The 27954-nt window shown below is 38.7% G+C and overlaps 2 protein-coding genes across 2 annotated transcripts; both read left to right on the forward strand.

Moving 5' to 3' along the window:
• The first annotated feature begins 14115 nt into the window (after positions 1-14115).
• On the forward strand, positions 14116-23168 carry LOC128515078 (flavin-containing monooxygenase 5-like). The gene is made up of 5 exons (XM_053489101.1): positions 14116-14341; positions 15497-15685; positions 15770-15926; positions 17543-17685; positions 22965-23168. Exons 1-5 carry the CDS (start codon positions 14210-14212, stop codon positions 23166-23168), a joined length of 825 nt encoding a protein of 274 aa, XP_053345076.1. The 5' UTR covers positions 14116-14209.
• Positions 23169-23492: 324 nt separating this feature from the next.
• On the forward strand, positions 23493-25451 carry LOC128515077 (flavin-containing monooxygenase 3-like). The gene is made up of 4 exons (XM_053489100.1): positions 23493-23565; positions 23648-23842; positions 24695-24767; positions 24878-25451. The coding sequence occupies exons 2-4, from the start codon at positions 23689-23691 to the stop codon at positions 25242-25244; spliced, it is 594 nt and encodes a 197-aa protein (XP_053345075.1). The 5' UTR covers positions 23493-23565; positions 23648-23688; the 3' UTR covers positions 25245-25451.
• The last annotated feature ends 2503 nt before the right edge of the window (positions 25452-27954 follow it).

A 27954-nucleotide genomic window follows, 5' to 3' on the forward strand; every position in this document is an offset into this window, starting at 1 on the left:
GGCAGAAAGGCATCTTAAAACACAACAATCCCTGAGGAACTACATCAGCAGGGGAAACAACCCTATTAAAACTGGACAGCTGTAGATGTTTTTTTCTGTATAGTTTCTGACCCTAGTGTAGTCTAACATTCCTGTCCATGTGAGGCTCTGTGCCATTCTGACGTGCTTTTTTTGCTCATCACGGTTGCAAAGAGTGAGCCAATGAGCGAACATTTTCTACAATCTCTAGCTCTCGACCTGTATCTGCATGATTTTATGGATTGCACTGCTGCCACATGATTTTATTCTTTTCTATATTATTATAACTACATGCATTATGTTGCAATAACTTTTAAGTGTCCTTTATTTAATACTTCCTTATGCAATTTGGTTTTAGGATTTATGCTGAAGCCATCAAAAAAATTCTAAGCAGGAGCACTTTGTGTTGTAGTTATGCATGCTGTACTCCTCAGACCTTTCTCCACACCTTCTGCTACACCAATGATTTAGAAGAGGAGTTCCGTAGCACCCAAAAGCCATGCATGTAGAAAAGGTTATCATTTCCGTCTGAAGGAATCATATAACCATATTTGTGGCTCTTTTTTGATCACTTTTCTCTTTGTCTCTCTTTTGTTCTCTCCTCACTCTCTTCACTCGTCTATATTCTGTGCTCCTCAGTTGCACTTGTAACACTCTTCTGCTGATGTAACGTACAAGATGATGATTTGCAGTCTTCAAAACAATAAAATTGTATTATCCCAACTAGGTTACTTTATGAGAGGTAATGCATTGCTTACTGTGATGTTGCATGCTATGAAACTGAAAAATAAGTCTTGTTTCTGTTTGTGTCGTGCTTTTGACTGTTGTAACTTTGGCAATAAGAGTTGTTATTTTCATTACATGTCTGCAATATTAAAGAAAGAGGAACTAAGACTTACCAAAGGCACCTTGTCTTGTATGAACTGCAATAATTTGTCCCAGTTGGGTTTATTTCCAAGGGACCATCTTTTAGGACTGCAGGGCTGGGCAGTGAAGGTTCATGGCCTGATTTGATTATAACTGTAGCTGTGACCAGTTGAGGCTGTGGTATCAGGTCTGCTTTCTGGTCCTGCTATTCTTTGCTGTATGCCTTCATACCAGCTATCCACAAATTATGTAAATTTTTATGTTATATATGTTACCATATATACTGTTGATGGGTGTGTAATGTATTTTTTTGTTTGTGTCAATATGCTGCACAAAATGTCAAGCTTATAAAAGTAATATATGAATGTGGCGGTTATACATGTAATAAAATATGCTGTGATTGTATTTTCTAAAATAAATACGGGATTACTGTGATTTTGGTGTCTTTGTATAGAAGAGTCTATCTTACAGAATTTTGCCATATTATTATGGAATAACCTGTTATTGTATGTCACTAGAAATGACTCGGTGTACTGTAAGTGCTTAAGGATGGAGTGTGGCATTACAGGCTCTCAAACACCCCATATATTGTAACGATATATTGCATTTATACAGTAGATATTAAAATCAATGTTAAAAAAATATAAATATATATTTTTGTGTGTGAATGCCTCTAAGTAAAAGTTAGAGCGAATAATCAATAGTACAGTGTAATCATTGCAATCTTTCAAACTCCCATTCTTACTGCTATTAATGACATTCATGCTTTTCTTTCTGGCAAATAGGATCTAAAAAAGAGAGAGCTGTTCAAACAGATGTGGAGAATCTTTCATGGTTATTGAAAAAATTCACCAGTTTGAGTAATTCCATAAGCATTTCTAATTATTTTTGCATATCAAGTCTATAATTTTGTGTTTGTTACCAGGCAGACCATTTGATCTTTTATCAAGATGAAATGGTCTGCCTGGCTAACAAACACTCGCCATTTTAGGAAGGTCAACTTATTGGGATAAATCAAGCCAAGAAAACAAGATTTAAATTGATTGGAACTGGGTTAACATATTATCATTATCTGGAAAGAAAGTGCTGAACTTTCAACTTTGTGGAACAAATGTGGTCGGGACAAAATCACGAATGGAGATCACTTAAAAACATGGTGAAATTGCAGGGTTAAAAATCAACAGGAAAAACCAGAGCAATGTTTAATACTGAAAGTAAGAGCATTTCCATACAGTACACACAATATGATGAGATCCCACAACATTGGGAATAAACAGCTGTGTCACTATTTATTCATGCACAAGGCCACTTGTTTTTAAGACTCATCAGAAAAAAGTTGAATTTGCTAGCGAGAATAAAGATTGGATTTTGAAACAATGGAAGAAGGTCATGGTGTCTGATGAGTTCAGATTGACCCTACTCCAGACCGATGTGTGTGTCAAGGTACAAAGGAAGCACACACTATAAAAAATCATTCATGGTAAGAGTAGGTAAAACTTATTTTAGTGAGTTAATAACAAATTTTTAGGAAGTCATTGAAACAGAAAAATAAAAAACTTAACTTAATTATTTAAGTATCTTAAAGTTTATCTTTTAGATAAACTATTAAGTGTGCACAACTAGTATAATTGAGTTCAGCAACGTTTGAATTCCCCGGACTTGCCAGACGGCGCCATTTAACACATAAAGGAAACACAGAGAGGAGTTTGTTACTCATTTGGATAAGGTTACCCGGTAAGTTTCTAATTTTACAATGGGTTTAATGGCAAAATATTTGATTATATATATATATATATATATATATATACACTCAGCAAAAAAAAAGAAACGTCCCCTTTTCAGGACTGTGTATTTCAACAATAATGTTGTAAAAATCCAAATAACTTTACAGATCTTCATTGTAAAGGGTTTAAACAATGTTTTCCACGCATGTTCAATTAACCATAATCAATTAATTAACATGCACCTGGGGAATGGTCGTTAAGACCTTAACAGCTTACGGAAAGTAGGCATTTAAGGTCACAGTTCTAAAAACGCAGGACACTAAAGAGACTTGTCTACCGACTGTGAAAAAGAAAGAAAGATGCCCAGGGTCCCTGCTCATCTGCGTGAACGTGCATTAGGCATGCTGCAGGGAGGCATGAGGACTGCTGATGTGGCTAGGGCGATAAATCGCCACGTCCGCACTGTGAGACGCCTAAGACGGCGCTACAGGGAGACAGGAAGGACGGCTGATCATCCTCGCAGCGGAAGACCACGTGTAACAACACATGCACAGGATGGGTACATCCGAATATCACACACACGTGACAGGTACAGGATGGCCACAACAACTGGCCGAGTCACACCAGGAACACACAATCCCTCCATCAGTGCTCAGACTGTCCGCAATAGGCAGTCCATGAGGAGGAGATGCACTGCAGTACTTCAAGCAGCTGGTGGCCACACCAGATACTGACTGGTACTTTTGATTTTGAGCCTCCCTTCATTCAGGGACACATTGGGAAACATTTTTAGTTGATGTCTTATGGTGTTGACTTTTTTAGTGTTTATACAAATATTTACACATTAAGTTTACTGAAAGTAAAAACAGTGGAAAGTCAAAGGACATTTTTTTTTGCTGATTGTGTATATATATATATATATATATATATATACTGTGTATGTATATACTGTATATATATATATATATATATATATATATATATATATATATATGATAAAAAATTTATTCTTTTTTCAAACAAAATTGTAAAATTCATAAGGACTAAGCGGATATTGTGTAACTTAGGAGTGTTGAGTAAATACTTTAATGTCATAGCTAGGTTTAGGAGTGTAAATTGAGGGTAGTATTGGCTACTTAGACATCACAGTTAAGATGAGAATATATCAAGGTAATTATTGAGCACATTATTGGTAACTGAGGAGTGTAATTCCAAGTAAGTAAGTAACCATTACAACTAGTTTGAGCAAAGTAAATTGAGGTAAGTACTGAGTGCATTATTGGTAACTTAAACACTTGGCCCATCACAAGTGAGTTGGGCAGAATAAATTAAGGTAAGTACTGTGATTATAGATAACCAAGTTAGGTAATACCTTAGTGTTCCAGGTATCTTGGAAATAGTACTTGGGATGCCAGCTTTGCTACAAGGTAACTGAAATTCCACAGTGAAAATAAGAAAGTGACAAACATTAACAACGGACGATAGGAGCTTTTAAGGGTTTATTCATGCACAAAGCCAAGAGCTATTACAGTACTTGTCCACACACATTGTAAATTCTAGTTCAAAGCTTTGGGCAGAGACAAGATAAAAGATTAGAAAGTAAAAGTAGAAAAATTGATTACGTAATGGAATATAATTAAATCTTTTAATCTGGTTCAATAGTATGTTTAGTTTTGTAACATGCACACTGATATTTGCATATCTGAAAGCACAATTCCTGATCAATTTGTCTTCTCTCCTACAAATGTACTGTAACCCTTTAAAGAGATTTTTTTTTTCCTTTTTAAAACATACACTATTGATAATTGACTTATTACTCATCTGCCAGGAATGGTGAAGTGCAGTTTACTGGAGAAATGATCAGAAGCGCAGTCGTGTCTCACCCAGCCAGTGTAAAGATTTTTATAAAAGGGACAGATGTTTTGAAAGACCTAGATGTATATGAGGACGACATATGCACTCAACCTCAGCTATCCCAAAGAACTGAAGAACACTTTGAAGGTATTGCAAAAGATATTTCTGGAACTAGATGGACTGAAAGCCAGCCCAAGGGTAATGTCACAAAAATGTAAACTGCTTTTGTAAAGTAAAAGAAAAAAAGGGGGTTGTGCAGTGTTTTAGTTCAGGTGGCATGGTAGCGCTGTTTCGTGTTTTTTTTTTTTTTTTTTATTAAGCAGCTCAAAGTCCTCTTTAAGATAGTGCTGTTGACTTTACCCCCAACCTAGCCAGGAAAGTGTGTGTGTGTGTGTGTGCGCGTAATTTGACACTGTGCTCCTTCACTCACAACACATACAGACACACACACACACACACACAAACACACACACACTCTCTCTCTCACCTTTACAGTATCCCTCCCACGCCCTCCTCCTCTTGGCTTCCCACACACATACAGATGCACACTCTCTGCCTTACACAGAAACTCCGCTGTGTCGCTATTATTTTCAAAGGTAAAGTGCTGGTTCATATGAGTTTTTTTTTGTTGTTTTTTTTACATCAGTGATTCCATTAGTAAGCGCTCACGCGAGTGTGACTAGCGATGTTCCTTGCTAATTTTCCGATAAAACAGTTACTCTGTTAGTGTGTGTGTGTGTGTGTGTGTGCACGCACATTACACTTACACACACACACACACACACACACAGCGCCTGTGTGCACAAACGGAAACACTTTTATTAAAGGTAAATTGCAGGTTTATTAGTTTTATTTTTACTTTTTATTTTGTAGTAATTATTTTCATGTATTTATTTTTGTTGGGCTGTAAAACAAATAATTTGGAACAAATTATGCTCGTAATCCGAGGTTCCACTACATGTTCAAATTGTTATTATTATTGATAATAGTCAAAGTCAACTTCATTGTTGATTCTGCTACTAAGACTAACACAGTGGTGAAAAATTACTAATTGTACTACAAAAAGTGACTGATAACACGACAGAAGGCCAATATGGTACAAAGTGGAACAGTGCAAATAAACGTAGTGCAGGTACTGAACAGTCCAATGCTGCACCATTGACAGGTGCAAGACAGTGTATGTGAAATGGGGGGTATGTGTTCAAGAGTGACCTGGGTGATCAGTTCTTTATTGCTGGGCTGAGGTAGTGGGCAGACCAGTGCTGCACAAAGTGACATGTGTTCAGTTATTTCTTCCTGGGCTAAGGTAGTGGACAGACCAATGTTGCATAAAGTGATAGGTGCAAGTGTGTGTGTGTGAAATGGAGTTAGAGAACAAGAGTGGGAGAGGCTGAAGAGCAAAGGGGGGTGGATCTGGGAGGGAGTTGAGCTTTCTGATTGCCTGATGGATGAAGCTGTCCTTCAGTCTACTGGTCCGAGCCTGAAGTGTCCTTAGTCTCCTCCCTGATTGCAGCAGACTAAAGAAGCTCTGAGTTGGGTGGGTAGGGCCACGGGCGATGTTGAGAGATTTGCATGTGAGGCGGGAGTTGTAAATATCATAGAGGAAGGGGAGAGAGACGCCAACGATCTTCTCAGCTGCTCTCACTATGCACTGGAAAGTTTTTCGGCAGGACACAGGGCAGACGTCGGACCATACAGTGATGCAGCTGATTAGGATGCTCTCGATAGTGCCTCTGTAGAAGGTGCACATGATAGTTGTCGGGGCTCTGACTCTTTTTAGCTTGCAGAGAAAGTAGGAGATGCTGCTGGGCTTTCTTGGCCAGTGCTGCAAAGTTGTTGGTCTAGGAGAGATCCTTTGTAATGTGCACACCCAGGAACTTCTTGTTACTCATCCAAGTTCGCACTATTGATGGTCAGAGAAGAGTGCTGGGTGTGTACTCTCCTGTTATCGACCCTATAATATCTCCTTCATCTTTTCCACATTCAGGGAGAAATTGTTGTATGTGCACCACCTGGCCAGGCCGCTCATCTCTCTCCTGTAGTTCATCTCTCCTGTAGTTCATCTCTCTCCAGTGCTAATGAGACACACCACAGTCGTGTCATCCACAAACTTGATGAAGAGGTTGGAGTTGTAAGATGGTGTGCAGTCATCGGTCAACAGGGATGGGGCTCAGCACACATCCTTGGGGGGCCCCCGTGCTCAGATACCCCTTTTCCACTGCTCTGGTTCCCGTGCCTTCACACGAACAACCGACCAAATAGTGTATAAGCTAAAAAAACAGGGAATGGCTAATAACATATTTGTACATTAATTGATGTGCATCTGTCACGGAACGCCAGCAGAGGGCGCCATGCGCAGAGATGCCATTTTGTGTTTCCTGTGTTTCTTTTGTTTTCTTTTGAACCCCATTTCCCAATGTGCACCTCGATCAGGTGATTGGAGCGATCACCTGACTCGAGGTAGTTAATTAAGTTCTTTATAAATAGTCTTTGTGGTTGGTTTCTCCCTTGTCGTGCATTTGTTGAGTTCTCCTTTTGCAAAAACTCCAGGGGCCTGTTTCAGAAAGGAGGTTCAAACAACTCGGAGTTAAAACTTGAACTTTAAGTTAATTGACCCAGAGATTAAAAACTCAGAGTTTTCGGTTTCAGAACAGCTGATCTGAGTAAGGTCAATCAACTCAGAGTGGACTAACTCAGAGTTAAGTGTGTACACCGCGACTATAAAAAGCCATTATCAATGGAGCGCAGATATTACGAGTCACCATGGCAACAGCAGAAAAAACTTGAACTTTAAATGCTCATGCAAACTTACAGCAAATATATGAGCACATATTTAAAAAAAAAAAGTAACACCACTGCATCGGTGAAACAGAGACAGGTAGCGTGGGAAAACATAGCTGCTCAAGTTAATGCGTAAGTTTACATTTAAAGTATTTAAATATTCAGTATAATAGATAATAAGTAATGTGTGACGTTTATTGACTTTTCACTTGAAAATGTTGGGAACTGGCTATAACTGTAAAGTAATTTCAGAATGAATTGCATTAAATTACATAAAATAGGGTACTGCATAGTTTCAACAACAAATTTGAAAAAACGAATAGCATATGACTGCATATAACATATAACCTTTAGAATGTTAGCAGTACTAAAAAATAGTTTTTAGAACAAGTAATAATCCCATTACTCTAGTTACAGTACATGTACCTGTTGAAGGTCAGTTAATTGAAGCTAATTATTATTTTATTTTTTTTTTGCAGTTATATCAAAGGTAAAACTTAAAATGTTATTGAATCTAATTGTAATTGTCATGTAGGTGCAATCCTGTAGGCATTAAAAGAACATGGCAGCAGCTGAAAATGAAATATAAAAACATAATTCAATCAGGTAAGGTTTGAGCATGTGATGGATGTAGTTTTTCTTTACAAATGACATTTGGTATGTACATGACAATACATGTGTAATGCTGTTTTCATACCGTGCTCTTTTTTGTTTTATTTGACGTCTCTTCAGCCAACAGAAAGAAGGCAGAGGCTCGCAAGACAGGGGGAGGCCCTGCACCACCACCACTCACAAATGCTGAGGAGATGGGCCTGAATTTGAACACTGGAAGGCCAGTGGCTGAGGGAATTCCTGCAGGGTGTTCATCAGAGTCAGTCACTCCACAGGACACAAGTGCCTGTATATATCTTTCTTATATTTCTTATATATATCTTTCATTTTTAAATTGGTGTCAGTAGATTCTGATGGCAATATCTGTGTTTTGGAGCCTCCTGTCTTATCAGAACCCCCGGCAGTTGTAAGTGTCCTAATTTCTGGTGTATTGAGTAGGCTAAGTAATATTATAAAGTGTGCTCAACCAAATGCTCTTCTCAAGATGTAGGGGATGATGACACTATTTCTGCTGATACAGAGAGGCCTATAGAGATAATGTTATGTCTGTAGACATCAAACAATCCTTACATTTTTGTGTCCAGTAACCTATAGAATGTAAGTATATCCAAGTATAAACGTATTCTTGTCTTCCCCCATCACCACCCTCCAGAGTGTGGAAGAGGAGGAGGAGGAGGGTCCATCAACTTCTTCTGCACAGATGAACACAGTTCAGTGATGTACAGTAAATGCCAGAGTTTTATTCAATGTACAACATGATGTAACCCTAAACTACTGTATTTTCAGTTACCCGTAAAGGAGTTATATAGACTGCATCTACTTAAGCAAATAAAAAAACTCAAAGAAATGATATACTTGGATTGACAGATCCTAAAGTCCGAAATATAGAGATCCTGAAACACAAGCTACAGGTAAGGTGTGTATTGTGATTCGTGGATTATATAAAAGTTTTTAAAGAATATAGAAATTTACCATTTTTTTATTTTTAGGAAATAAAGAAGACCAAATAAGGGGTTGTGACTTGTGTTTATTTCATTTATTTTATTTTATTTTTTTTGTGGTGGTGAAAAACGGTAACGTTCAAGCAAAACTGTACAGGAAAAAGACAAAAAATCCACTCTGGGTCTCAAAATCCTTGCCCGACGTAAATGTAATTCTCTTCGAATTAATGCAGCCTCCTCATCTATGGGATCCTCCAAAAAAGGACAAGCCATTCTCCTAACTGTCTTCTCGGTTTGTGTCCGAAATGTGGGCAATGGATGATTAAGGCTACGGCGAAATACCGCTGCGTCTTTAAAAAAGGAGAGGAGACCGACAGAAACTCCGAGTTCAGAGAATAAAACCTGCTACCGACCAGGTTAGGTTCACAGAGTAAGTTACCATGGGAACTGACTCTGAGTAATAGTTACCTCTCTTTCAGAAACAGGCTTGAGTTACCCTGCTTTCTCGGGTTTGACAAACCTGCCTTTTTGAAACGGAAAACTCAGACTTTCTCTTATCTCAGGGTTACCAAACTCTGAGTTTTCACTTAACCTCCTTTCTGAAACAGGCCCCAGGTCTCTGCGTCATGCCCTTTCCCTCTTGACTCTTGGTGTGTTTTGTTTATCCCTGGTGTTTGGTAAATTTTTTGGTTTGTTCTGTTCTGTTTCTTTAATGTGATGTTTAGTCTAGCTTGTGTGTTCTCCTAGTCCTGTTTAATCTCCTAGCCCTGTTTTGCACTTTGCCTTGTTCAGATCTAGGTCTTGTTTAGGTCTAGGTTTTGTTTAGTGTTTTGTTTAGTTTCACCCTTGTAGTCTTAACTCCTGTTTACTTTAGCCCTTGGTTATATGTACAGTAGCTCATGTTATGTTTTGCCCCTTGTGCAGCTCATGTTATGTTTAGTTATTTATGTTTTCCTCATAGCCATGTCAGTTCTTGTGCTTAGTTCTTTACTAAGGTTAACTCGGTGTCGGGCCTAAGTTCTAGTCTGGCGTAATTCCTTTGTTTGGTGTAACCTCGTAATCTTGCATAATTCCTTATAATGTTTAGCTCTTTGTCCGGTGTGCTTCTTAGTCCAGTATAATTCCTAGTGTTGTGTTAACTCCATGTTTAATTCTCTGTCATGCTTAGATTTATGTTATAGTTAGGTCTGTTGTAAGAATAGTGTATGTTCAAGTTTTGTTTGGTGTCTGTTTATGTTTTGGTCTTCCCATTAAAGACTCATTCCTGCACATCACCTCTACCACTATGTCTCTTCCTAAGCCCAAACCCCGTTTCGTAACCGCATCAAACTTCAGACTTATTTTAAGAGAAGAAAGCACAAGGATGTGAGCACTGTGAGGCACACCAACTGGCAGTAGGAAGTGTTTACTTTTAGAAATCGCTAATATTTTGTCCTTCCTGATTTGGTTTAAATTCAGTTAGAATAATGTAAAGAAATAGCTGTAAAATATTTTTTAAATATCTTAAATGAAGAGGAGGAAGGCATGTTCGAAAGCAGAGAGAGAAAAGGAGTGATAGTAGGGACTTTGAATGTTGGGACTATGACAGAGAAGGCAAGAGTTAGTTGATATGATGCAGAGAAAGAAGGTGGATACACTGTGCGTCCAGGTGGAAAGGTAGTAAGGCTAGAACTTAGAATCAGGGTTCAAATTGTTTTACCATCGTGTGGATAGGAAAAGAAATGAAGTAGGAGTTATCCTGAAAGAGGAGTTTGTTAGGAATGTTCTAGAGGTAAAAAGAGTATCAGATAGGTTGATGAGTATGAAGCTGGATATTGAAGGGCTGATGTTAAATGTTGTTAGTGGCTATGCCCCACAGGTAGGATGTAAGCTAGAAGAAAAGGAAACATTCTGGAGTGAGTTAGATGAAGTGATGCAGAGCATCCCCAGAGGTGAGAGAGTGGTGATTGGTGCAAATTTTAATGGACATTGGTTTAGGGAACAGAGGTGATGAAAATGTGATGGGCAGGTTTGGTCTTCAGGACAGGAATGTAGAAGGACAGATGGTGGTGGCAGCATAAGGTGAAGGTAGAGGTGGCAATGGCCAAACAAAGAGCATATGAGGACTTGTATGCTAGATTGGATAGTAAGGAGGGTGAGGTGGATCTGTACAGGTTGGCGAGGCAGAAAGATAGAGATGGGATGGATGTACCGCAGGTTAGAGTGATTTAAGATAAAGATGGAAATGTACTGACAGATGCCATGAGCGTAATAGGAAGATGGAAGGAGTACTTTAAAGAGTTGATGAATGAGGAAAATGAAAGAGAACGAAGAGTAGAAGACGTGACTGTTGTGGAGCAGGAAGTAGCAAATATTAGTAAAAGTGAGGTGAGAATGGCGTTGAAGAGGATGAAGAGTGGAAAGGCTGTTGGCTCTGATGACATACCTGTGGAGGTATGGAAGTGCTTGGGAGAGGTGGCAGTAGAGTTTCTAACTAGTTTGTTTAACAAGATCTTGGAGAGTGAGAGGATTCCAGAAGAATGAAGGAAAAGTGTATTGGTGCCGATTTTTAAGAACTAGGGAGGTGTGCAGAACTGTGGCAATTACAGAGGCATTAAGCTAATGAGCCAGACAATGAAGCTGTGGGAAAGAGTAGTGGAAGCTAGGTTAAGGGCAGAGGTGAGCATCTGTGAGCAGCAATATGATTTCATGCCTAGAAAGAGTACATCAAATGCAGTATTTGCTTTAAGGATGCTGGGGGAGAAGTACAGGGAAGGTAATAAAGAGTTGCATTGTGTCTGTCTAGATTTAGAGAAGGATTATGACAGAGTGCCGAGAGAGGAGCTGTGGTATTGTATTGAGTCTAGCGTGGCAGAGAAGTATGTTAGAGTGGTGCAGGACATGTATAAGAGCTGTAAGACAGTGGTGAGATGTGCTGTAGGTGTGACAGAAGTGTTCAAGGTGGAGGTGGGTCTGCATCAAGGATCGGCTCTACGCCCCTTTTTGTTTGCTCTGGTGATGGACAGGATGACAGATGAAGTTAGACAGGAGTCTCCATGGACTATGATGTTTGCAGATGACAGTGTGCTTTGTAGCGAGAGCAGGGAACAGGTGGAAGAAAATTTGGAGAGGTGGAGGTATGCTCTGGAAAGCAGAGGAATGAAGGTTAGCCGCAGTAAGACGGAATACATGTGTGTAAATGAGAGGAACCCAAGAGGAACGGTGAGGATACAGGGAGCAGAGGTAAAGAAGGTGCAGGACTTTAAGTACTTAAGGTCAACGGTCCAGAGCAACGGAGAGTGTGGAAAGGAGGTAAAGAGGCGGGTACAGGCAGGTTGAAATGGGGGGAAAAAGGTTTTGGTGTGTTGTGCGATAAAAGAGTATCAGCAAGAATGAAAGGAAAGGTGTACAGGACAGTGGTGAGACCAGCGATGCTCTACGGCTTGGAGAAAGTGGCACTGAAGAAAAGACAGGAGGCAGAGATGGAGGTAGCAGAGCTGAAGATGTTGAGGTTCTCCTTGGGACTGACAAGGATGGATAGGATCAAGAATCAGTTCATCAGAGGGACAACCCATGTAAGATGTTTTGGAGATAAAGTCAGAGAGGCCAGATTGAGGTGGTTTGGACATGTTCAGAGGATAGATGGTAAATATATCGGTAGAGGGATGCTGTGGTTGGAACTGCCAGGCAGGAGGTCTAGAGGAAGACCAAAGAGGAGATTTATGGATGCAGTGAGAGAGGACATGAAGTTAGTTGGTGTGACAGAAGAGGATGCAGAGGATAGGGTTAGATGGAGGCAGATGATTCGCTGTGGCGACCCCTGAAAGAGAACAGCTAAAAGACGAAGAAGAAGAAGAAGAAGAAGAAATAGTGTTGCAATGGAGAGGGATTAAATTAATAACATAATAGAAGACAATAAATGTTCAATACCTTAAGAGTAGTAAGTTCTAATGGTTTAAAATATTTTTCCTGGGGCGAGCAAGTTGTTGTGAGGAAGTTTGCTTATTTTGTTTATTTGGTGATGCTCAAGTAGCCCACAACAAATTTTTACAATTACTTTGACCTGACAGGCTTTTAGCCTGACTCATGCAGTACTAAAGAATGTCCACTAGATTAAGACCTGGGACAAGAAATTTTATTTTCCACCACAAGCTTTTTCCCCTAAATTTCTTTTTTAAATGGCTTAATTTTCACAATGTTTACATATGGATAAAAAGATAGATAAAAATTAATATAGCAAGATGTGTGCATTACTATGATTTGTTTCATTACCCAAACACTGCATGCAGTGCCTTTCCCAAGCTCGGAAAAATGTGAGGGTTGCGTCAGGAAGGGCAACAGGCATAGAGCCTGTGCCAAGTTGTGTGCGGATCAGATGATCCGCTGTGGCATCCCCTTGACTGGAGCACCCGAAAGAAAGTAGTAATGGTACTAGTAGTAGTAATGCTGTGGTTATTATTATTATTATTATTATTATTATTATTATGACCTTTTTCTTTCCTTCTTTAATAGTTTTTACCCCTAGTGTCAATTCATGTTTGAATGTGCAGGTAAATGTGTGTGTATATATATAAATAAATAGATATATAAATCTTTTGTTTTATGACTTGATTCTGAACTTTTTGGCAATATGAGTGTATGCAGGAGCCGTTAAGCATTACACACAGTATTGCATGTTTTTCTGTAGTATTCTCTCCTTATCAAGTATGCCATCCTGATTGTTCTTGTACGTATAAGTAGTGATGCACTGTTTTGTGCATGATTAAATTCAATGCAGATTTTGTAACCCTCTTTTTCTTAAAATATACAGAACCTGGGCCATGCACGGTAAGGTGTATGGTGTATGCTAGTCATATCCATGTATGTGCAAAACCATGCCCTTACTTTAAAAATCTCATTCACTATCTTTCAAAATCTTACTTACTTAATACCTTACTTTGAAAATCTCATTCTCATACACTTCTCAAGTGTACACCACTTTGTATTGGTCTTTCACGTGAAATTCCAATGAAATTGATTCATGTTTGTGGCTGTAATGTGACAAAATGTGGAAAAGTTCATGGGGGCCGAATACTTTTGCAAGCCACTGTGTATATATATAATTTAGAACACTATATATATTTTTATGTTCCTTTTAATAATAAAATTCTTTTGGTGTAATTTGTCATTTGTAAATCATAAACCTATGAGTTTATGTTCTTATATAATATTTGATAGAGATGATCTAGGGGGCAGGGGACATTTTAGCACATAACCATTCACGCAGCTGCAGAAGGGGAGGCTGCCTACCTAGTGAGCCTACGGAGTAAGCAAGGAGCGACAACAGATTGAGGCACATGCCTATCACAGGCGCACACCGTGACATGTTACACAAATTAATTCAATAGTTGTGTGTACTGTATTAATACTATCTCTGATTTTCAGATCCACAGTATGGCTCGACGTATTGCTGTGATTGGAGGAGGAAGCGCGGGACTGACCAGCATAAAGTGCTGCTTGGATGAGGGTCTGGATCCGATATGTTTTGAAAGCAGCGATGACATTGGAGGTCTCTGGATGTTTAAGGTGAGATTTTTTTTTTTTGCTGAAGAAATTATATTTTGTTTGGCTGTTTGTTTTGAACAATTAACATAGTGAATTAGATTAATGCAATTTGCATTTACAAACTGCTCACCATTTCCAGACTTTCCTAAAGAAGTTTAATTCATTTTGCATTCTTTTTCTCAAAAGGGCCTTCCCTACAGTCCTTCAAAATTATTCACAATATTTATACAGTGGAAACTCAGATTGCGAGTAACACAGTTTGCGAGTGTTCCGCAAAATGAGCAATTTTTTATTTGTGTGTGTGTGTGTGTGTGTGTGTGCACGCGTTGTAAAGTTAAAGATCTTAAAGTCTTAAAGTTAAAAAACTATTTTCTCTCTCTCCATTTTCTCTCTCTCTCTGTGTCACCCCTTCCCCTCTTGCCACTTTCTTGGTGGGTTTCCTCCTACAGTCCAAAGACTTGCAGGTTAGGCTGTAGGGATAGTTTTAATAAGTTACGTGCAGTGCCGAAGTATAGTTTTTTTTTTTTTGTTTCATCAGATCAGAGGACTTTGTTTCTCACGGTCCGAAACTCTTTCGGGTGCTTTTTAGCAAACTTCCAGCCAGCGGTCATGTGCGTTTTAGTGAGGAATAGTTTCTGTCTGCCCACTTAAAAGGTTGTTTATTACCGGAGGCTGGTTGAAGATATTGCTCTGGGGTGGGGTTAGACCCTGTGCCATGGTCTGCTGCCTGCATTCTCCACCAATGTAAGATCTTGCCGCAAGGAAAAACAGGTCAAAGACCTAGAGAGCAGAGTAGTGGAAAACAAGTGCTCTTTTACTGTGTGTGTGTTTAGGGATAAACTAGCATGAGTGTGTTTGTTTGAAAGAGACTTTAAACCAAATCTATAAGTCTCTGGATAGGGGGATCTGCTGAATGCAGTAAATGTAATTTATTTACACTTAACAATTAAAAAAAAAAAGTCATGATTTAAAGTCAACCTATTTAGTTCACAAAGTTTGGAGGAAAAAAGCTGAAGAGGTTTTTTTAACACGCATGAAAAAAGCCTTTCTGTTGCACAATTCTGAAGCTTGTCAGCACAAAAATTGTTTTGCTTGATTATAAACAACTAATAAAAAATTGTGAGGTGAGATTGTCAGTTCTCTATTAGTATTAATGTGTTTTTTTTATATGTGCAGGAGAAACCAGAGCCTGAACGTTCCAGCTTGTACCGCTCACTGGCCATAAATACCTCAAAAGAGATGACGTGCTTTAGTGATTTCCCAATGCCAGGACATTACCCGAACTACTTTGACCACTCCATGATGCTGAACTATTTACGGCTATATGCTGAGCACTTTGACCTGCTCAAGTACATTAACTTCCAGGTTATGATTATTTACTCCTTTGTTTATTTTTTGTACTTGCATGTCAAGACACATATGCTAAAACTTATGTTTGCATTTTTTTAGACAACAGTGGGTAGTGTGAAACAAAGGCATGACACTGGTCAGTGGGAGGTGCTGACTGAAAAGAGAAATGGACACAAAGAAACACATGTGTTTGATGGGGTGCTTGTGTGTTCGGGGAGCTCCATACACCCTTTCACACCCCGCTCAGCATTTCCTGGTATATTCAGCTGTACCACTTCTCATAACGAATGGTTATGTTTATAACCTCTAAATGAGATACAGCGCATATTGTATGGGATGGGAGGGTGGCCCTCTTGTGTCCTGGCTGAAGATATCTTTATTCATGCCATAAAGGCAGGCAGTGTGACTGTGGTGAAGTATGTGCAGTTACATCTATACATATAAAGCACCGTCACCACAGTTGACTTTCAGTTCAACAGCGGTGCAGCAAGGTGTTGTACCTCATTTCTCTCCCTTAGGAAACGAATGGTCATGATCATAACTATTAGTTTCCTCTCAGTCAAATCACTCAGTATTACACATATCGTATGGGACATATATATTCACACACCGGCAAGCATTCATTAAATTTAGGAACAAGAACTCTATATAGCTTCTCTATTGTATCATGGACCCCACAGAAAGGACAGGATAAGCCATAGATAGGGGCTGTTATATCAAACTGGACAATAGTATTCTCTAAAGCCAACATCCCATTGAACAATGGCCATAGTGTGTGTTGTGTGAGAGTGGTGCGTGTGGGTGGAGTTATAGGAGATCTCCTGTGACTTGCTTATTCGAATAGATTGCAGCAAGCTGATTGGACCAGCTGGGATCCCATGTTTAAAACCCACCGATGACAGCTGTCCCTCTCTCTCTGTTCTGCCACTTCCAACTAAACCGTTTGTGTGTGAACTGTGAGATGTGATGCTAAAATGTGCAATCTGATCTTTGACCATAATTATATAGCAATTTTGAAATTTCAGTTGTGTTATTAAACTAGTAGTAAAAATATTCACTGTATATATTGAGCACTTTGTAGCCTTTGTAGCAGTGAGAAGCCCTTTTGTTTTACCTCTGTATTTTTCTCCTGTTTTTGTTTAGAAGTTAGGTTGGACAACCTGTATTTTATTTTATGTTTAATTTGTGACTAGGCAAGCCTAGGGCACCCGTAGAGTATTTTGTTGTTGTTGTTGTTGTTGTTGTTTTGGGCATTGCTCAACTCTGAATATAAATAAAGGCTACATTTACTTTGTTAGACCTGGTGGCTACCTTAACTTGGGAGTGGGAAGGTGGTGAGAGGTCTTATTATGTTATGCTCATTGCACCCCTAGTTAGAGGTCGTAACACCAGTGAGAAAGCCACTGTTTGAAGAAGTTTTATTTTCTGCAATTAAAAAGTAGTCTAACTAATTACTTTTATTAGAAGGTAATGCTGTAATGTAACTGATTAATTTTTAATGACTAATTTTTTTATGTAATAAGTTACTTCAAAAAAGTAACATTCCCCAACACTGCTCACCTCTAAGCCTCCAGTGGACAAGGCCTTGACCACATTCAGAGGAAGACCCTTAGCTATTAGATTGAACTGCTCAACAGGCAAGCATGCAAACTTAAGGAAAATCTGATAATCTGGAGAATTCCCAGGCAGATGGGACACACTTCGTGTAAATAAAGGCTTCTACTTTGTTACGGCATGAGTAGAGCCATGTCTTCAGTCAGGACACAAGAGGGCATGATATCCCATACGTTATGTGTTGTATGAAGTGATTTGACTGCAAAGCACATGGGTGCCAAAATTCTTATTTTAACCTTTTTCTTTTTTCTTTTTTAGGAATAGACACATTTCCAGGTAAGTGCTGTCACAGTTGGGAATATAAGGATCCACATTCATTCCATGGGAAGAAAGTTGTGGTTATTGGCAGTGGCAACTCTGCTGGAGACATATCTGTGGAGATCAGCAGAGTTGCAGAAAAAGTAAGCAAAATCAGTGAACTGATTTTATTCAGTTTTATTAATGTAGCATTTTTAACAATTGACATTGTGGCAAAGCAGCTTTGCAGGAATAAGTATTTTGGATATTATTTTAAAAAATGTTCATCATTAATGACTCAAATTCAATTTTATTTGTATAGCGCTTTTAACGATTTACATCATCACAAAGCAGCTTTACACAATCAAAAGAATTAAGTTTGTATGAAATGTGAATGTGTATGAATCAAAATTATATGATTGTCTCTGATGAGCAAGCCTAGGACGACGGCGACAGTGGCAAGGAAAAACTCCCTGAGATGGTAATAGGAAGAAACTTTGAGAGGAACCAGACTCAACAGGGAACCCATCCTCATCTGGGTGAAACCAGATAGCAGGGATTGATGTGCATAATAATATGCGAGACTGGAAGTTCAGTATAAGAGGAGATGTGTAAGATTAGAGTCCAGTTTGTTCCTGGAGGCTCAGGTAGACTGTGAGAAATTCCAGTCCTGAACTATTGAGCGACTGAAGTCACAGGTGCTCAGAGAACTGCTGTCTGCATCAGTCGAGGACAAAACCACCTTCATGGAAAAGTGGAACCATCCCCAGTCACCACACACATTCCAGGCAGACCACACAGGGCATCCATGTGATGAGATCTCCAACCAGAAGCAGGACTTCAGGATAAGTTAGACAGGTCCAGCGGGCAGAGGGGGTCTGGATCACTGGCAGCTCAGGAGCGACATGTATAGCTCGACAGAGAGATAGGTAGAGAAAAAAGGAGAGAGGGAGAGAGAGAGAGGAGAGAGCAGAGAGCAGAAAAGGAAAGAGCAAAGAGATGGAGAAATAACAGTTAGGTATGGTCACAGTCGAACAATGTAAAAAGTGAATGTATATTTAGTGCAGAGTGCAAGCAGAGACTCCGGCAGGACTAACTATGACAGCATAACTAAAAAGGGAGAGCCAGAAGGAAACACAAACATGAGGGCTTCCAGAGATGTAAGGCAACCAATCACCTCACCGTCAACAAACCTGAGTGATCAATGAGAGTGGGGAAGACAGCATCCAAACATACCAGTTCATCTAATACTCTATGTCCATGAGTCCCCCAGATCTGCTCCTTTACCCAAGGCTAATTTATTTATAAAAATGCTTGGCTAAATAAATAGGTTTTTAGCCTGGACATAAACACTGAGACTGTGTCTGAGTCCCGAACACTATTTGGAAGACTATTCCATTACTTTGGGGCTTTGTAAGAAAAAGCTCTGCCCCCTGCTGTAGTTTTAATAATACGCGGTACTGACAAGCAGCCTGCAACCTTTGATCGAAGTAGGCGTGGCGGATTGTAAGACACTAGCAGTTTACTCAGATACTGCGGCGCGAGACTATTTAATGCTTTATACGTCAAGAGTAGTATTTTAAAATCGATGCAATGTGGATAAGATAGGGGTAATGTGCTCATATCTTCTGGTTCGAGTGAGGACTCTCGCTGCTGCATTCTGGACTAATTGAAGCTTGTTTAAGCACCTAGTTAAACAACCAGACAGTAAGGCGTTACAATAATCCAACCTAGACATGATAAAAGCATGAACTAGTTTTTCTGCATCATTTGGTGACAATATATTTCTTATCTTGGCAATATTTGTGAAAGAATACTATCCTGGTAATATTATCTACATGTGCTTTAAATGAAAGGCTTGAATCTATAATCACACCGAGGTCTTTTACTGTTGCACTTGATTGAACAGAAAGGCCATTTAAAATCAGTTTGATCAGAAAGCTTACTTCTAGCTGCTTGTGGTCCTATGACTAGAACTTCTGTCTTATCAGGATTAAGCAGAAGGAAATTAATTAACATCCAATCTCTTATGTCCTGCACACATTGCTCAACTTTAGTAAACTGGTTTTTCTCATCTGGTTTTGCTGAAACGTATACTTGTGTGTCATCAGCATAACAATGAAAACTAATACCATGCTTACGGATTATGTTGCCTAGAGGAAGCATGTAAAGGGAAAAAAGCAGTGGGCCTAAAACAGAACCCTGTGGAACACCAAACTCAACTTGAGAACATGAGGAATGGTCACCATCTAAATCCACAAACTGATAACGATCAGTCAAATAGGATCTGAGCCATAAGAGGGCCGTTCCCTTAATTCCTACTACATTTTCATAAATCTGTGAAGGAGAATACTATGATCAATAGTGTCAAAAGCTGCACTGAGGTCGAGTAACACAAGTATAGTGACACAACCCTGATCAGAGGCCACTAGGAGGTCATTTACTACTTTAACGAGTGCTGTCTCTGTGCTGTGATGAGGCCTAAATCCTGACTGATACAGTTCATGTATGCTATTCCTATGTAGATAGGAACATAGCTCCTGTGATACTACCTTTTCCAGACTTTTAGAGATAAAGGGGAGGTTTGATATCGGCCTGTAATTGGAAAGCTGACAGGGGTCAAGGTCAGTTTTTTTGATTAGTGGTTTAATAACTGCTAATTTAAGGGATTTAGGAAAATACCCACTGCTGAGTGAACAGTTAATTACTTTTAACAGGGGTTCTATTATTGCTGGAACTATCTGCTTGAGAAAATGTGTCGGTATAGGATCTAATTGACAGGTTGACGATTTTGAAGAGGAGATGAGTGAAATTAGTTCTCTCGCTTCAAGGGGAGTAAAGTATTCTAGGTTCTGATGTAATGTGATTAATTAATCATCTGTATCACTTAAATTGTCTGGTTTCAAAGCCTAAATTTTTTGCCTAATATTTATGATTTTGTTATTGAAAAAGTTTATGAAATCCTCACTACTGTATGTTGTTGTTGTGGAGATTTCTGCAGTGGTCTTGTTTTTATATAATTTAGCTATGATATTAAATAAAAATCTAGTATTGTTTTTGTTATTTTCTATAAGAATGGAGAGATACATTGACCTAGCAGCACTAAGAGCTCTTCTATAGTTCAGGATGCTCTCCTTCCATGCTATTAGGAAAACTAACAATTTAGTTTGACGCCATTTGCGTTCTAATTTCCGAGCAGTTTGTTTTAGAGTGCGTGTGTGATCGTTATACCAAGGAGCAAGTTTCTTATCTCTAATCATTTTTCTTTTAACTGGAGCCACATTATCTAAGCTATAACGAAGTGTAGACTCTAGATATTCAGTCGCTTGATCGAGTTCTGTGGAATCAGATGGCGATCCAATCAAAGTTGATAACTCTGAAAGATTATCGATAAAGCTCTGTGTGGTATTTGATGTGAATGTACGTTTAAGGCGGTAGCGCGGTGCTGTGCGTACATTACTATGTTTCTTATACTTAATCCAAAGGATATTATTAGGTCCAAAGTGTGACCTGCTTTATGAGTGGGTCCTACTACACACTGATTTACTCCTACTGAGTCCAGTATGGACTCTGGCTGTTCTCAGAGGGTCTTCTGGATTCTCAAAATGAATATTAAAATCTCCAGGAATTAACACTTTGTCTACAGAAACGACTAGGTTTGAGAGGAAATCTGCAAATTCACAGAGAAATTCAGAGTACGGCCCTGGGGGTCTGTAAATGATGATTAGCAGAATTGTCTGAGCTGACTTTAAGTTACTATAGAGAATTTCAAATGCATTAAATTTAAATCTGTGTTTTTGTACGATAGCCAGATTATCGTTGTAAATAACTGCGACGCCTCCTCCTCTACCAGTTAACCGAGGCTGGTGTATGTAGCTGTATCCAGGAGGACTAGCTTCATTTAGAGCTACATACTCGTCCTGTTTAATCCAGGTTTCAGTTAAACATAATATATCAAGCTCCTGGTCTGTGATAATTTCGTTAATAATAACTGCTTTAGATGCGAGAGATCTAATATTCAACAGTCCTAGCTTCAGATCAGAGGTGCCGGCTGCGCATTCAGTATGATCTGAGTTTGTAATATCTATGTTAATTAAATTATTAAAACAGACTTTCTGAGTCTTTCTAAATTTGCTTTTAGCTCGGGGAACAGACATAGTCTCAATATGATGAACCCTGAGTGACGACTCTATGCAGCTAGCAGACGGTTGGTTTAGCCTGTCTGTCTGCTCCCTGGCCTGGGCTCTGGATTGTCACTGATTAACTAGGCCTCCTCTGAGACTATGAGCTATACTACAGGAAATGAGAGCAGCACCTTCCCGAGTGGGATAAACACCGTCCCGCCCTAACAGGCCAGTTTTGCCCTCAAAGGTCTTCCAATTATCTATGAAGCCCATGTTTTCAGAGCACCACCCGGACATCCAGCGGTTCAGTGACCATAACCTGCTGTAAGTTATGTCACCACGTCTCATTGGGATGGGACCAATGGGAAAAGGAATCCATCCCATTGGTGTGATACCAGATAGTAAGGCCATAAATAAATAAATACATTCCCCAGGCTAAACCAAAATGTAGAAATGCTTAAAAAACCTGTTTTGGTAATTAACATAAAATTATACTATACTGAATGCATAGCCAGCACCTCTGATTTCAAACTAGGATTGTTAAATATTAGATCTCTAATATTTAAACAGCCAAAACATGGTATTGGTGCTAAAAGTGAATTTTCAGATTAATCATATACCCCCAATAATGCCATAATGTTCATAATGCTTCCTATCTCCCAATCCATGCTTTGTTTTTTGTAAATACAGTATGCATACATTTATATTTTTATCAGATAAAAAGAAAAAAAAATGGCTAAATACATGCCCTATTGCTAATTTCATACCCTAACATGTAGTCTCCATAACTTTTTCAATTTAAATTTTATCTTTATTTTCATTCAGATTTCACATAAAAAAACACACAAACATTAAAAAGTGTATTAATATAAAATGCAAAATTAAGGTATTGCAACATAATATTGGCATGGTTATGGACACTACAGATTGTCTGCTCTACTGTACTACTGACTGTTAAAAAGTATTTTAGTTTTTCCAGACACTTGTTTAAACTAAAGTTTTTTAAAAAAGGTTTTAAATAAATTAAAATCATTATTTGGAGCTAGTCTGAAACCAGCCATTTGTCTCTTTATAACATAGTATTCAACCTAATATTTCCAAGAACAACTAATGTTTAATCGTTTGTGGACTATACCAGAGAGACAAAGCATTAAGTCCCTTACAGAAGAAGGTGTCAAACCAACATGTTACGCAAGTTGCCTTGATGGCAATATCTTATTTGTTTACACAAAAGTATGGTAGTTACTATCTTTGTTTATTTATTTACACCATATCTAATTAAACAGTATTGTTTCTTATATATATTTTTTACTTAAAAGACTTTTCTGAGCATGCGTGATGGAGCATGGGTTGTGAGCCGTGTGTCTACCTGTGGCCTTCCTTTGGATATGAACCGAACTAAACGTCTGAACAACATACTGATGCAAGTAATTCCCCATGCACTGCTCAACTGGGCAGTGGAGAGAGTCTACAATGAGAAATATGACCACAAGCTGTATGGATTGCAGCCCACTTATAGGTGAAACAACACAAGACTACTCACATACTCGCATTTTACAATTGACATCTGAAAAGACACAAAGCACATTTCTTAACCCAGGGTTTAAGAATGGCTTTATTCTTATGGATACGTGGTACATCCCAGAAACGACATTAGTATATAATAAAGTGTATTAAAAGACTAAAAAAAAACAATGTAGCTCATGAAGTTTTAAATGTATTCATAATTTAATGATGCAGCACACTGTTTTTTCACTAGTATTTGTGATAGAAAGTTAGTGTAAAGGATTAAGTAAAGCATTTCTTAAATGACATCTTTTTTTCAATTATTGTTCTTACAGAATACACAAACAGCGACGAATGGTTAATGATGAACTACCAGCACGCATCTTACAGGGGGCAGTGCAGGTGAAACCAAACGTGAGAGAGTTCCGAGGCTCAACCGTAGTATTTGATAATGGCGCTGTCGAAGATGGGATCGATGCAGTTATCTTCTGTACAGGATACAAGCCAGGCTTCTCATTCTTAATCTCTGCAAAGGAGATGGATCATGTGGGGGAAATGAGTCTCTACAAGAAAGTCTTCCCTCTGGTCTTAGAGCGCCCCACACTGGCCGTCATAGGGCTAATCAGTGGCCCTGGAGCTATGATGCCTATGATGGAGATGCAGGCACGATGGGCCACTCGAGTCTTTGCAGGTATTACAGAGCAAGGAGAGATTGTACCGAAACACAAGATTATCATGAAATCAACTTAATCGAATGTTAATGCCACATAAAGTTGACTTCCTCAGTTATTGGCATATTTAACTATAAGCATAGTGAGGCAGTGATTATGTTCAGGTGCTCCGTGCCTTTTTGTTAGAAACGACAAATAATGCAAGTAGGTCAATGTCTGGTAATAATAACAAAATGTGCAAATAATACAAATCAAATCAAACTTAAATTTTATTTGTCACATACACAGTCATACACAGTACGATATGCAGTGAAATGCTTAGACAACTGCTTGTGACCTTAAAATAAAAGACTATGAATAAGAAATAAATATGAAAAATAAAATAACAGGTAAATTTAACTAGGAAGAATAAAATAAAATATAAAAAAAAGTTAAAATAAAATAACTGTACAAAAAAATACACAATATAGACAATTTATTAAGAAATATAAAACAAAAATAAAACAGCTGTACAAAGTAGGTATGGATTTATGTCATTTTTGTGGAATGAAGTTAGAATAAATAGTAAAAAGAAAATGGTAATGTCCAGGGTTGTGCAATCCACATATTTAAAGTGTCTTGTGCAATCCACATATTTAAAGTGGCTTGTGATAAAGTGATTTAACTAATGACCACAAAGTGTAGTTGTGCAGTGGCCACTAGTGTAAACGAATGTCCAAAATGTCCAAATCACTCAAATGAGTCATATTAGTAATAGCTTGGGAGAGAAAATTATTTATTTATTTCAGCCAGTTTAAAATAATATGACTAATATGTTAATGTTGGTATTGACATGTTGGTATTGTTACTTGATGTTCCTTCTTTTCCCCTAGGTTTAAACCAACTTCCTTCTGTACCAATAAGGTTAAAGATCTATGAGAAAGACCAGAAGGCAAATATGAGAAGGTGATTTAGTTTAAAGGTTTTGATTTGCATTTAATTTTTAGACGACATTTTTCTTCAGATATTTGCAGTACTAACAGTGAGTGTCTCTTTCTTTAATGCTTTTTATACAGATGCTTTTGCCCAAACGCTCCTCTCCAAGTGGACTTTATCCTATACATGGATTCAATCGCACGGGAAATCGGTGTGCGTCCCAACCTCTTGTGGCTGTTCCTGACTGATCCTAGTTTGGGTGGGAGGGTTCTGTTCGGTCCCTGCACCCCGTATCAGTTTCGGCTGTGTGGGCCGGGTCAGTGGGCTGGGGCTCGTCAGGCCATCCTCTCCCAGTGGGAACGCGTATACCAGCCACTCAAGACACGCCCCATTCCTGAGGACAAAACATCAGGAATGCTCTTCTGGCTGGGTATGGCAGGAGGGGTGGTCTTGATTTTTGCTCTCTTTATATTGCAGGAGAGAGATAAACCATTTTTCAGTATCTGATTACACATAATCTGGCCTTCATTGAATTAACTGCTGCAATGTTTTGTATTTTATTTAAATGATTTCTCCTATTAGGCTAATTAGGCAAATATAACCTCGGACAAACAACATGTAACTTTTTTCACTGTGCTTTTATTTATTTAACAAAAATGAAGCTAAAAAAGGAAACATATTTGTGCAATACTAAGTACCACACTGATTCAATACTTTAGCAGCACTAACTTATTTGTTCTCTGTATTACTTTATTAGGCTTTTATATGATTGTGGAGGGATTTTGGCTCATTCATCTTTACAACTTTTCTTTATTTAGGTTTTTGGGAATTTACTTATGCTCTTAAGGCATTTCCGTTGGGTTGAAGTCTGGACATTGACTTAGTAGTTCCAAAACCTTAATTCTTTTATTTTTCTAATGTAGCTGTCAGACATATGGTATCAAATTTTCCTCTAGAATATTCTGGTTTACAGTGGAGTTCATGGTCAACTTAATGACTGCAAGGAGCCCAGATTCTGTGGCTGCAAAAAAAAGGCCAAACCATCACCCCTCCGCTGTAAAAGGTGTTTCTGCTGGAATTCTGTTTGTTCTGCTGGAATTCTGTTTGTTCTGCTGGAATTCTGTTTGCCAAACATGGCACTGGGAATTAAGAGACTCCACTGTCTTAGTGTGTTCACAGCACATTGTTTGAAGCCTTATGTTTTGTTCAGATGCAGTTTTTCTGACCTGGTCAACTCTCAGCAAAGATTGCTTGAAAAGCTTTCCACCTGTGCTTAATCTTTCTTACTGTAGAACTCCAAGTTGGTTGGAAATGGTTTTATACCTTGTTCCAGTTTGATATGCAGCAACAGTTGCTTTTTGAAGACCATTGGTTTTTGCCTTCTTGGTGTTATGTTAACATACAACTACATGATCCAGGGCAGCAAACTGCCAAAACCTCTGCTTTTACAGACGTTTACACAGCTGATGAAGCTGGGAGCAGTAACGGGGTACTTAGTATTGGCCACATTTTTTTGCTTTTTAGGCTTCATTTTTTGGGAAATAAATAATGGCACTGTCAAAAAGTTATATACAATGGAACCTTGGATTACGAACATAATTCATTCCGGAAGCAGCTCGTAATTCAAAACACTCGTAAACCGAATTTCCCCATAAGAAATAATGAAAACTGAAATTACTTGTTCCACAGCCTAAAAAATAGAGAAGGAATCAACCTTTCCCCACACCTTTTCCTCATCTTGCACAGTAAATCTTCCTCCTCTCTTAGTTGAGTTTCTCACACACACACACACACGAGTGCACGCTTACCGAATCACTGCTGTAAAGTAAAAAAATTAATAATAAAAAATTATTAAAGAATCGTGAACGAGCAGTGTTTCTATGTAGTGCAGAGTGTGTGTGTGTGTGTGTGAAGGCGAGAGGAGGAGGGGGTGGGTTTAATCTTTAAACTCTCTAATGGAGACTTGCTTTTGCTTTACACACGGACACAGTGTTATAGTAAACAGTACATGCATGCACGGATGTTGATTATACCAGTGAGAGACGCGCACTAAGACCCAGCAGGTGAAACGATTACCCACAATTCCACAGCACAAGAGAGCGACAAACTGTTGGCTTAGTTGTGATCATGTGACGCTTTTGGTATTAGATAGGTTACTTATAACCTAAGTCACACAAAAAGAAAAAGTTTCAAGTTTAGCTAACAGCAGTGATTCCATCAGCATGTGTGTATGTGTGTGAACATCATCCTTAGGTTCCAGGCAGCATGGTGGCGTACAGGCTAGCACTGAGAGTCTAGGATTTCCCACCTCAGAAGTTCCCTCCCACAGTCCAAAGGCATGCAGAGTAGGTTAATTGGCATTTCCTAATAGTGTGTGTGTGATTGTGTGCCCTGTGATGGATTGCCACCCTGTCCAGTGTGTACGCTGCCTAGTCCCTCCTGCAAAAAGGATAAGCAGTATAGAGAATGAGTGAGTGAATTTTTAATGTGCATTAATGCAGGCAGCACTACTGCAGTCCATACCAACTTACTTTTACCCATGCTGGGCCAAAGAGTCAGCGTAATTAGTGTTTGCTAGAACACCTTTAAGGTGGAGTGATGCATATAGTTCAGTGAACTAATGCTGTTATTAATTACCAGATTACTCAGTTGAAACTAACTGTTGTAGATATGCTGTTAAACCATGCATTTAACTGAAGCTTGTTTATGCACCTAGTTGAACAACCAGGCAGTAAGGCATTACAATAGTCCAACCTAGAGGTGATAAAAGCATGAACTAGTTTTTCTGCATCGTTTAGCGACAATATATTCCTTAACTTGGCAATATTTCTGAGGTGAAAGAATACTATCCTGGTTATATTATCTATATGAGCTTCAAATTCAATTCAATTTTATTTGTATAGCACTTTTAACAATTGGCACTACAGACTCAACAGGGAACCCATTCTCATCTGGGTGAAACAGAGAGCAGAAATTGATCTGTATGGAATGGAAGACTAGAATCTATAATCTCTGGATCTCTAACTATTGCACTACATAGAACAGAAAGTCCATCTATAGTTAGTGTGATCTAAAATCTTGCTTCCAGCTGCCTGCGGTCCTATGACTAGAACTTTTGTCTTAACAGGATTAAGCAAAAGGAAATTAATTAGCATCCATTCTCTTATATCCTTTACGCATTGCTCAACTTTAGCAGGCTAAAACCTTCAAACCTCCA

The sequence above is a fragment of the Clarias gariepinus genome, chromosome 27 (genome assembly GCF_024256425.1).
Source record: "Clarias gariepinus isolate MV-2021 ecotype Netherlands chromosome 27, CGAR_prim_01v2, whole genome shotgun sequence".
Taxonomy (NCBI): Eukaryota; Metazoa; Chordata; class Actinopteri; order Siluriformes; family Clariidae; genus Clarias; species Clarias gariepinus.

Coding starts and splice junctions, on each gene's coding strand:
- LOC128515078 (XM_053489101.1), top strand. CDS start 14,210: ATGGCTCGACGTATTGCTGTGATTGGAGGAGGAAGCGCGGGACTGACC. Junction 15,686..15,769: donor TCAAGTACATTAACTTCCAG/GTTATGATTATT, acceptor GCATTTTTTTAG/ACAACAGTGGGTAGTGTGAA. Junction 15,927..17,542: donor ACCCCGCTCAGCATTTCCTG/GTATATTCAGCT, acceptor TTTCTTTTTTAG/GAATAGACACATTTCCAGGT.
- LOC128515077 (XM_053489100.1), top strand. CDS start 23,689: ATGGATCATGTGGGGGAAATGAGTCTCTACAAGAAAGTCTTCCCTCTG. Junction 23,843..24,694: donor GGCCACTCGAGTCTTTGCAG/GTATTACAGAGC, acceptor CTTTTCCCCTAG/GTTTAAACCAACTTCCTTCT. Junction 24,768..24,877: donor CAGAAGGCAAATATGAGAAG/GTGATTTAGTTT, acceptor CTTTTTATACAG/ATGCTTTTGCCCAAACGCTC.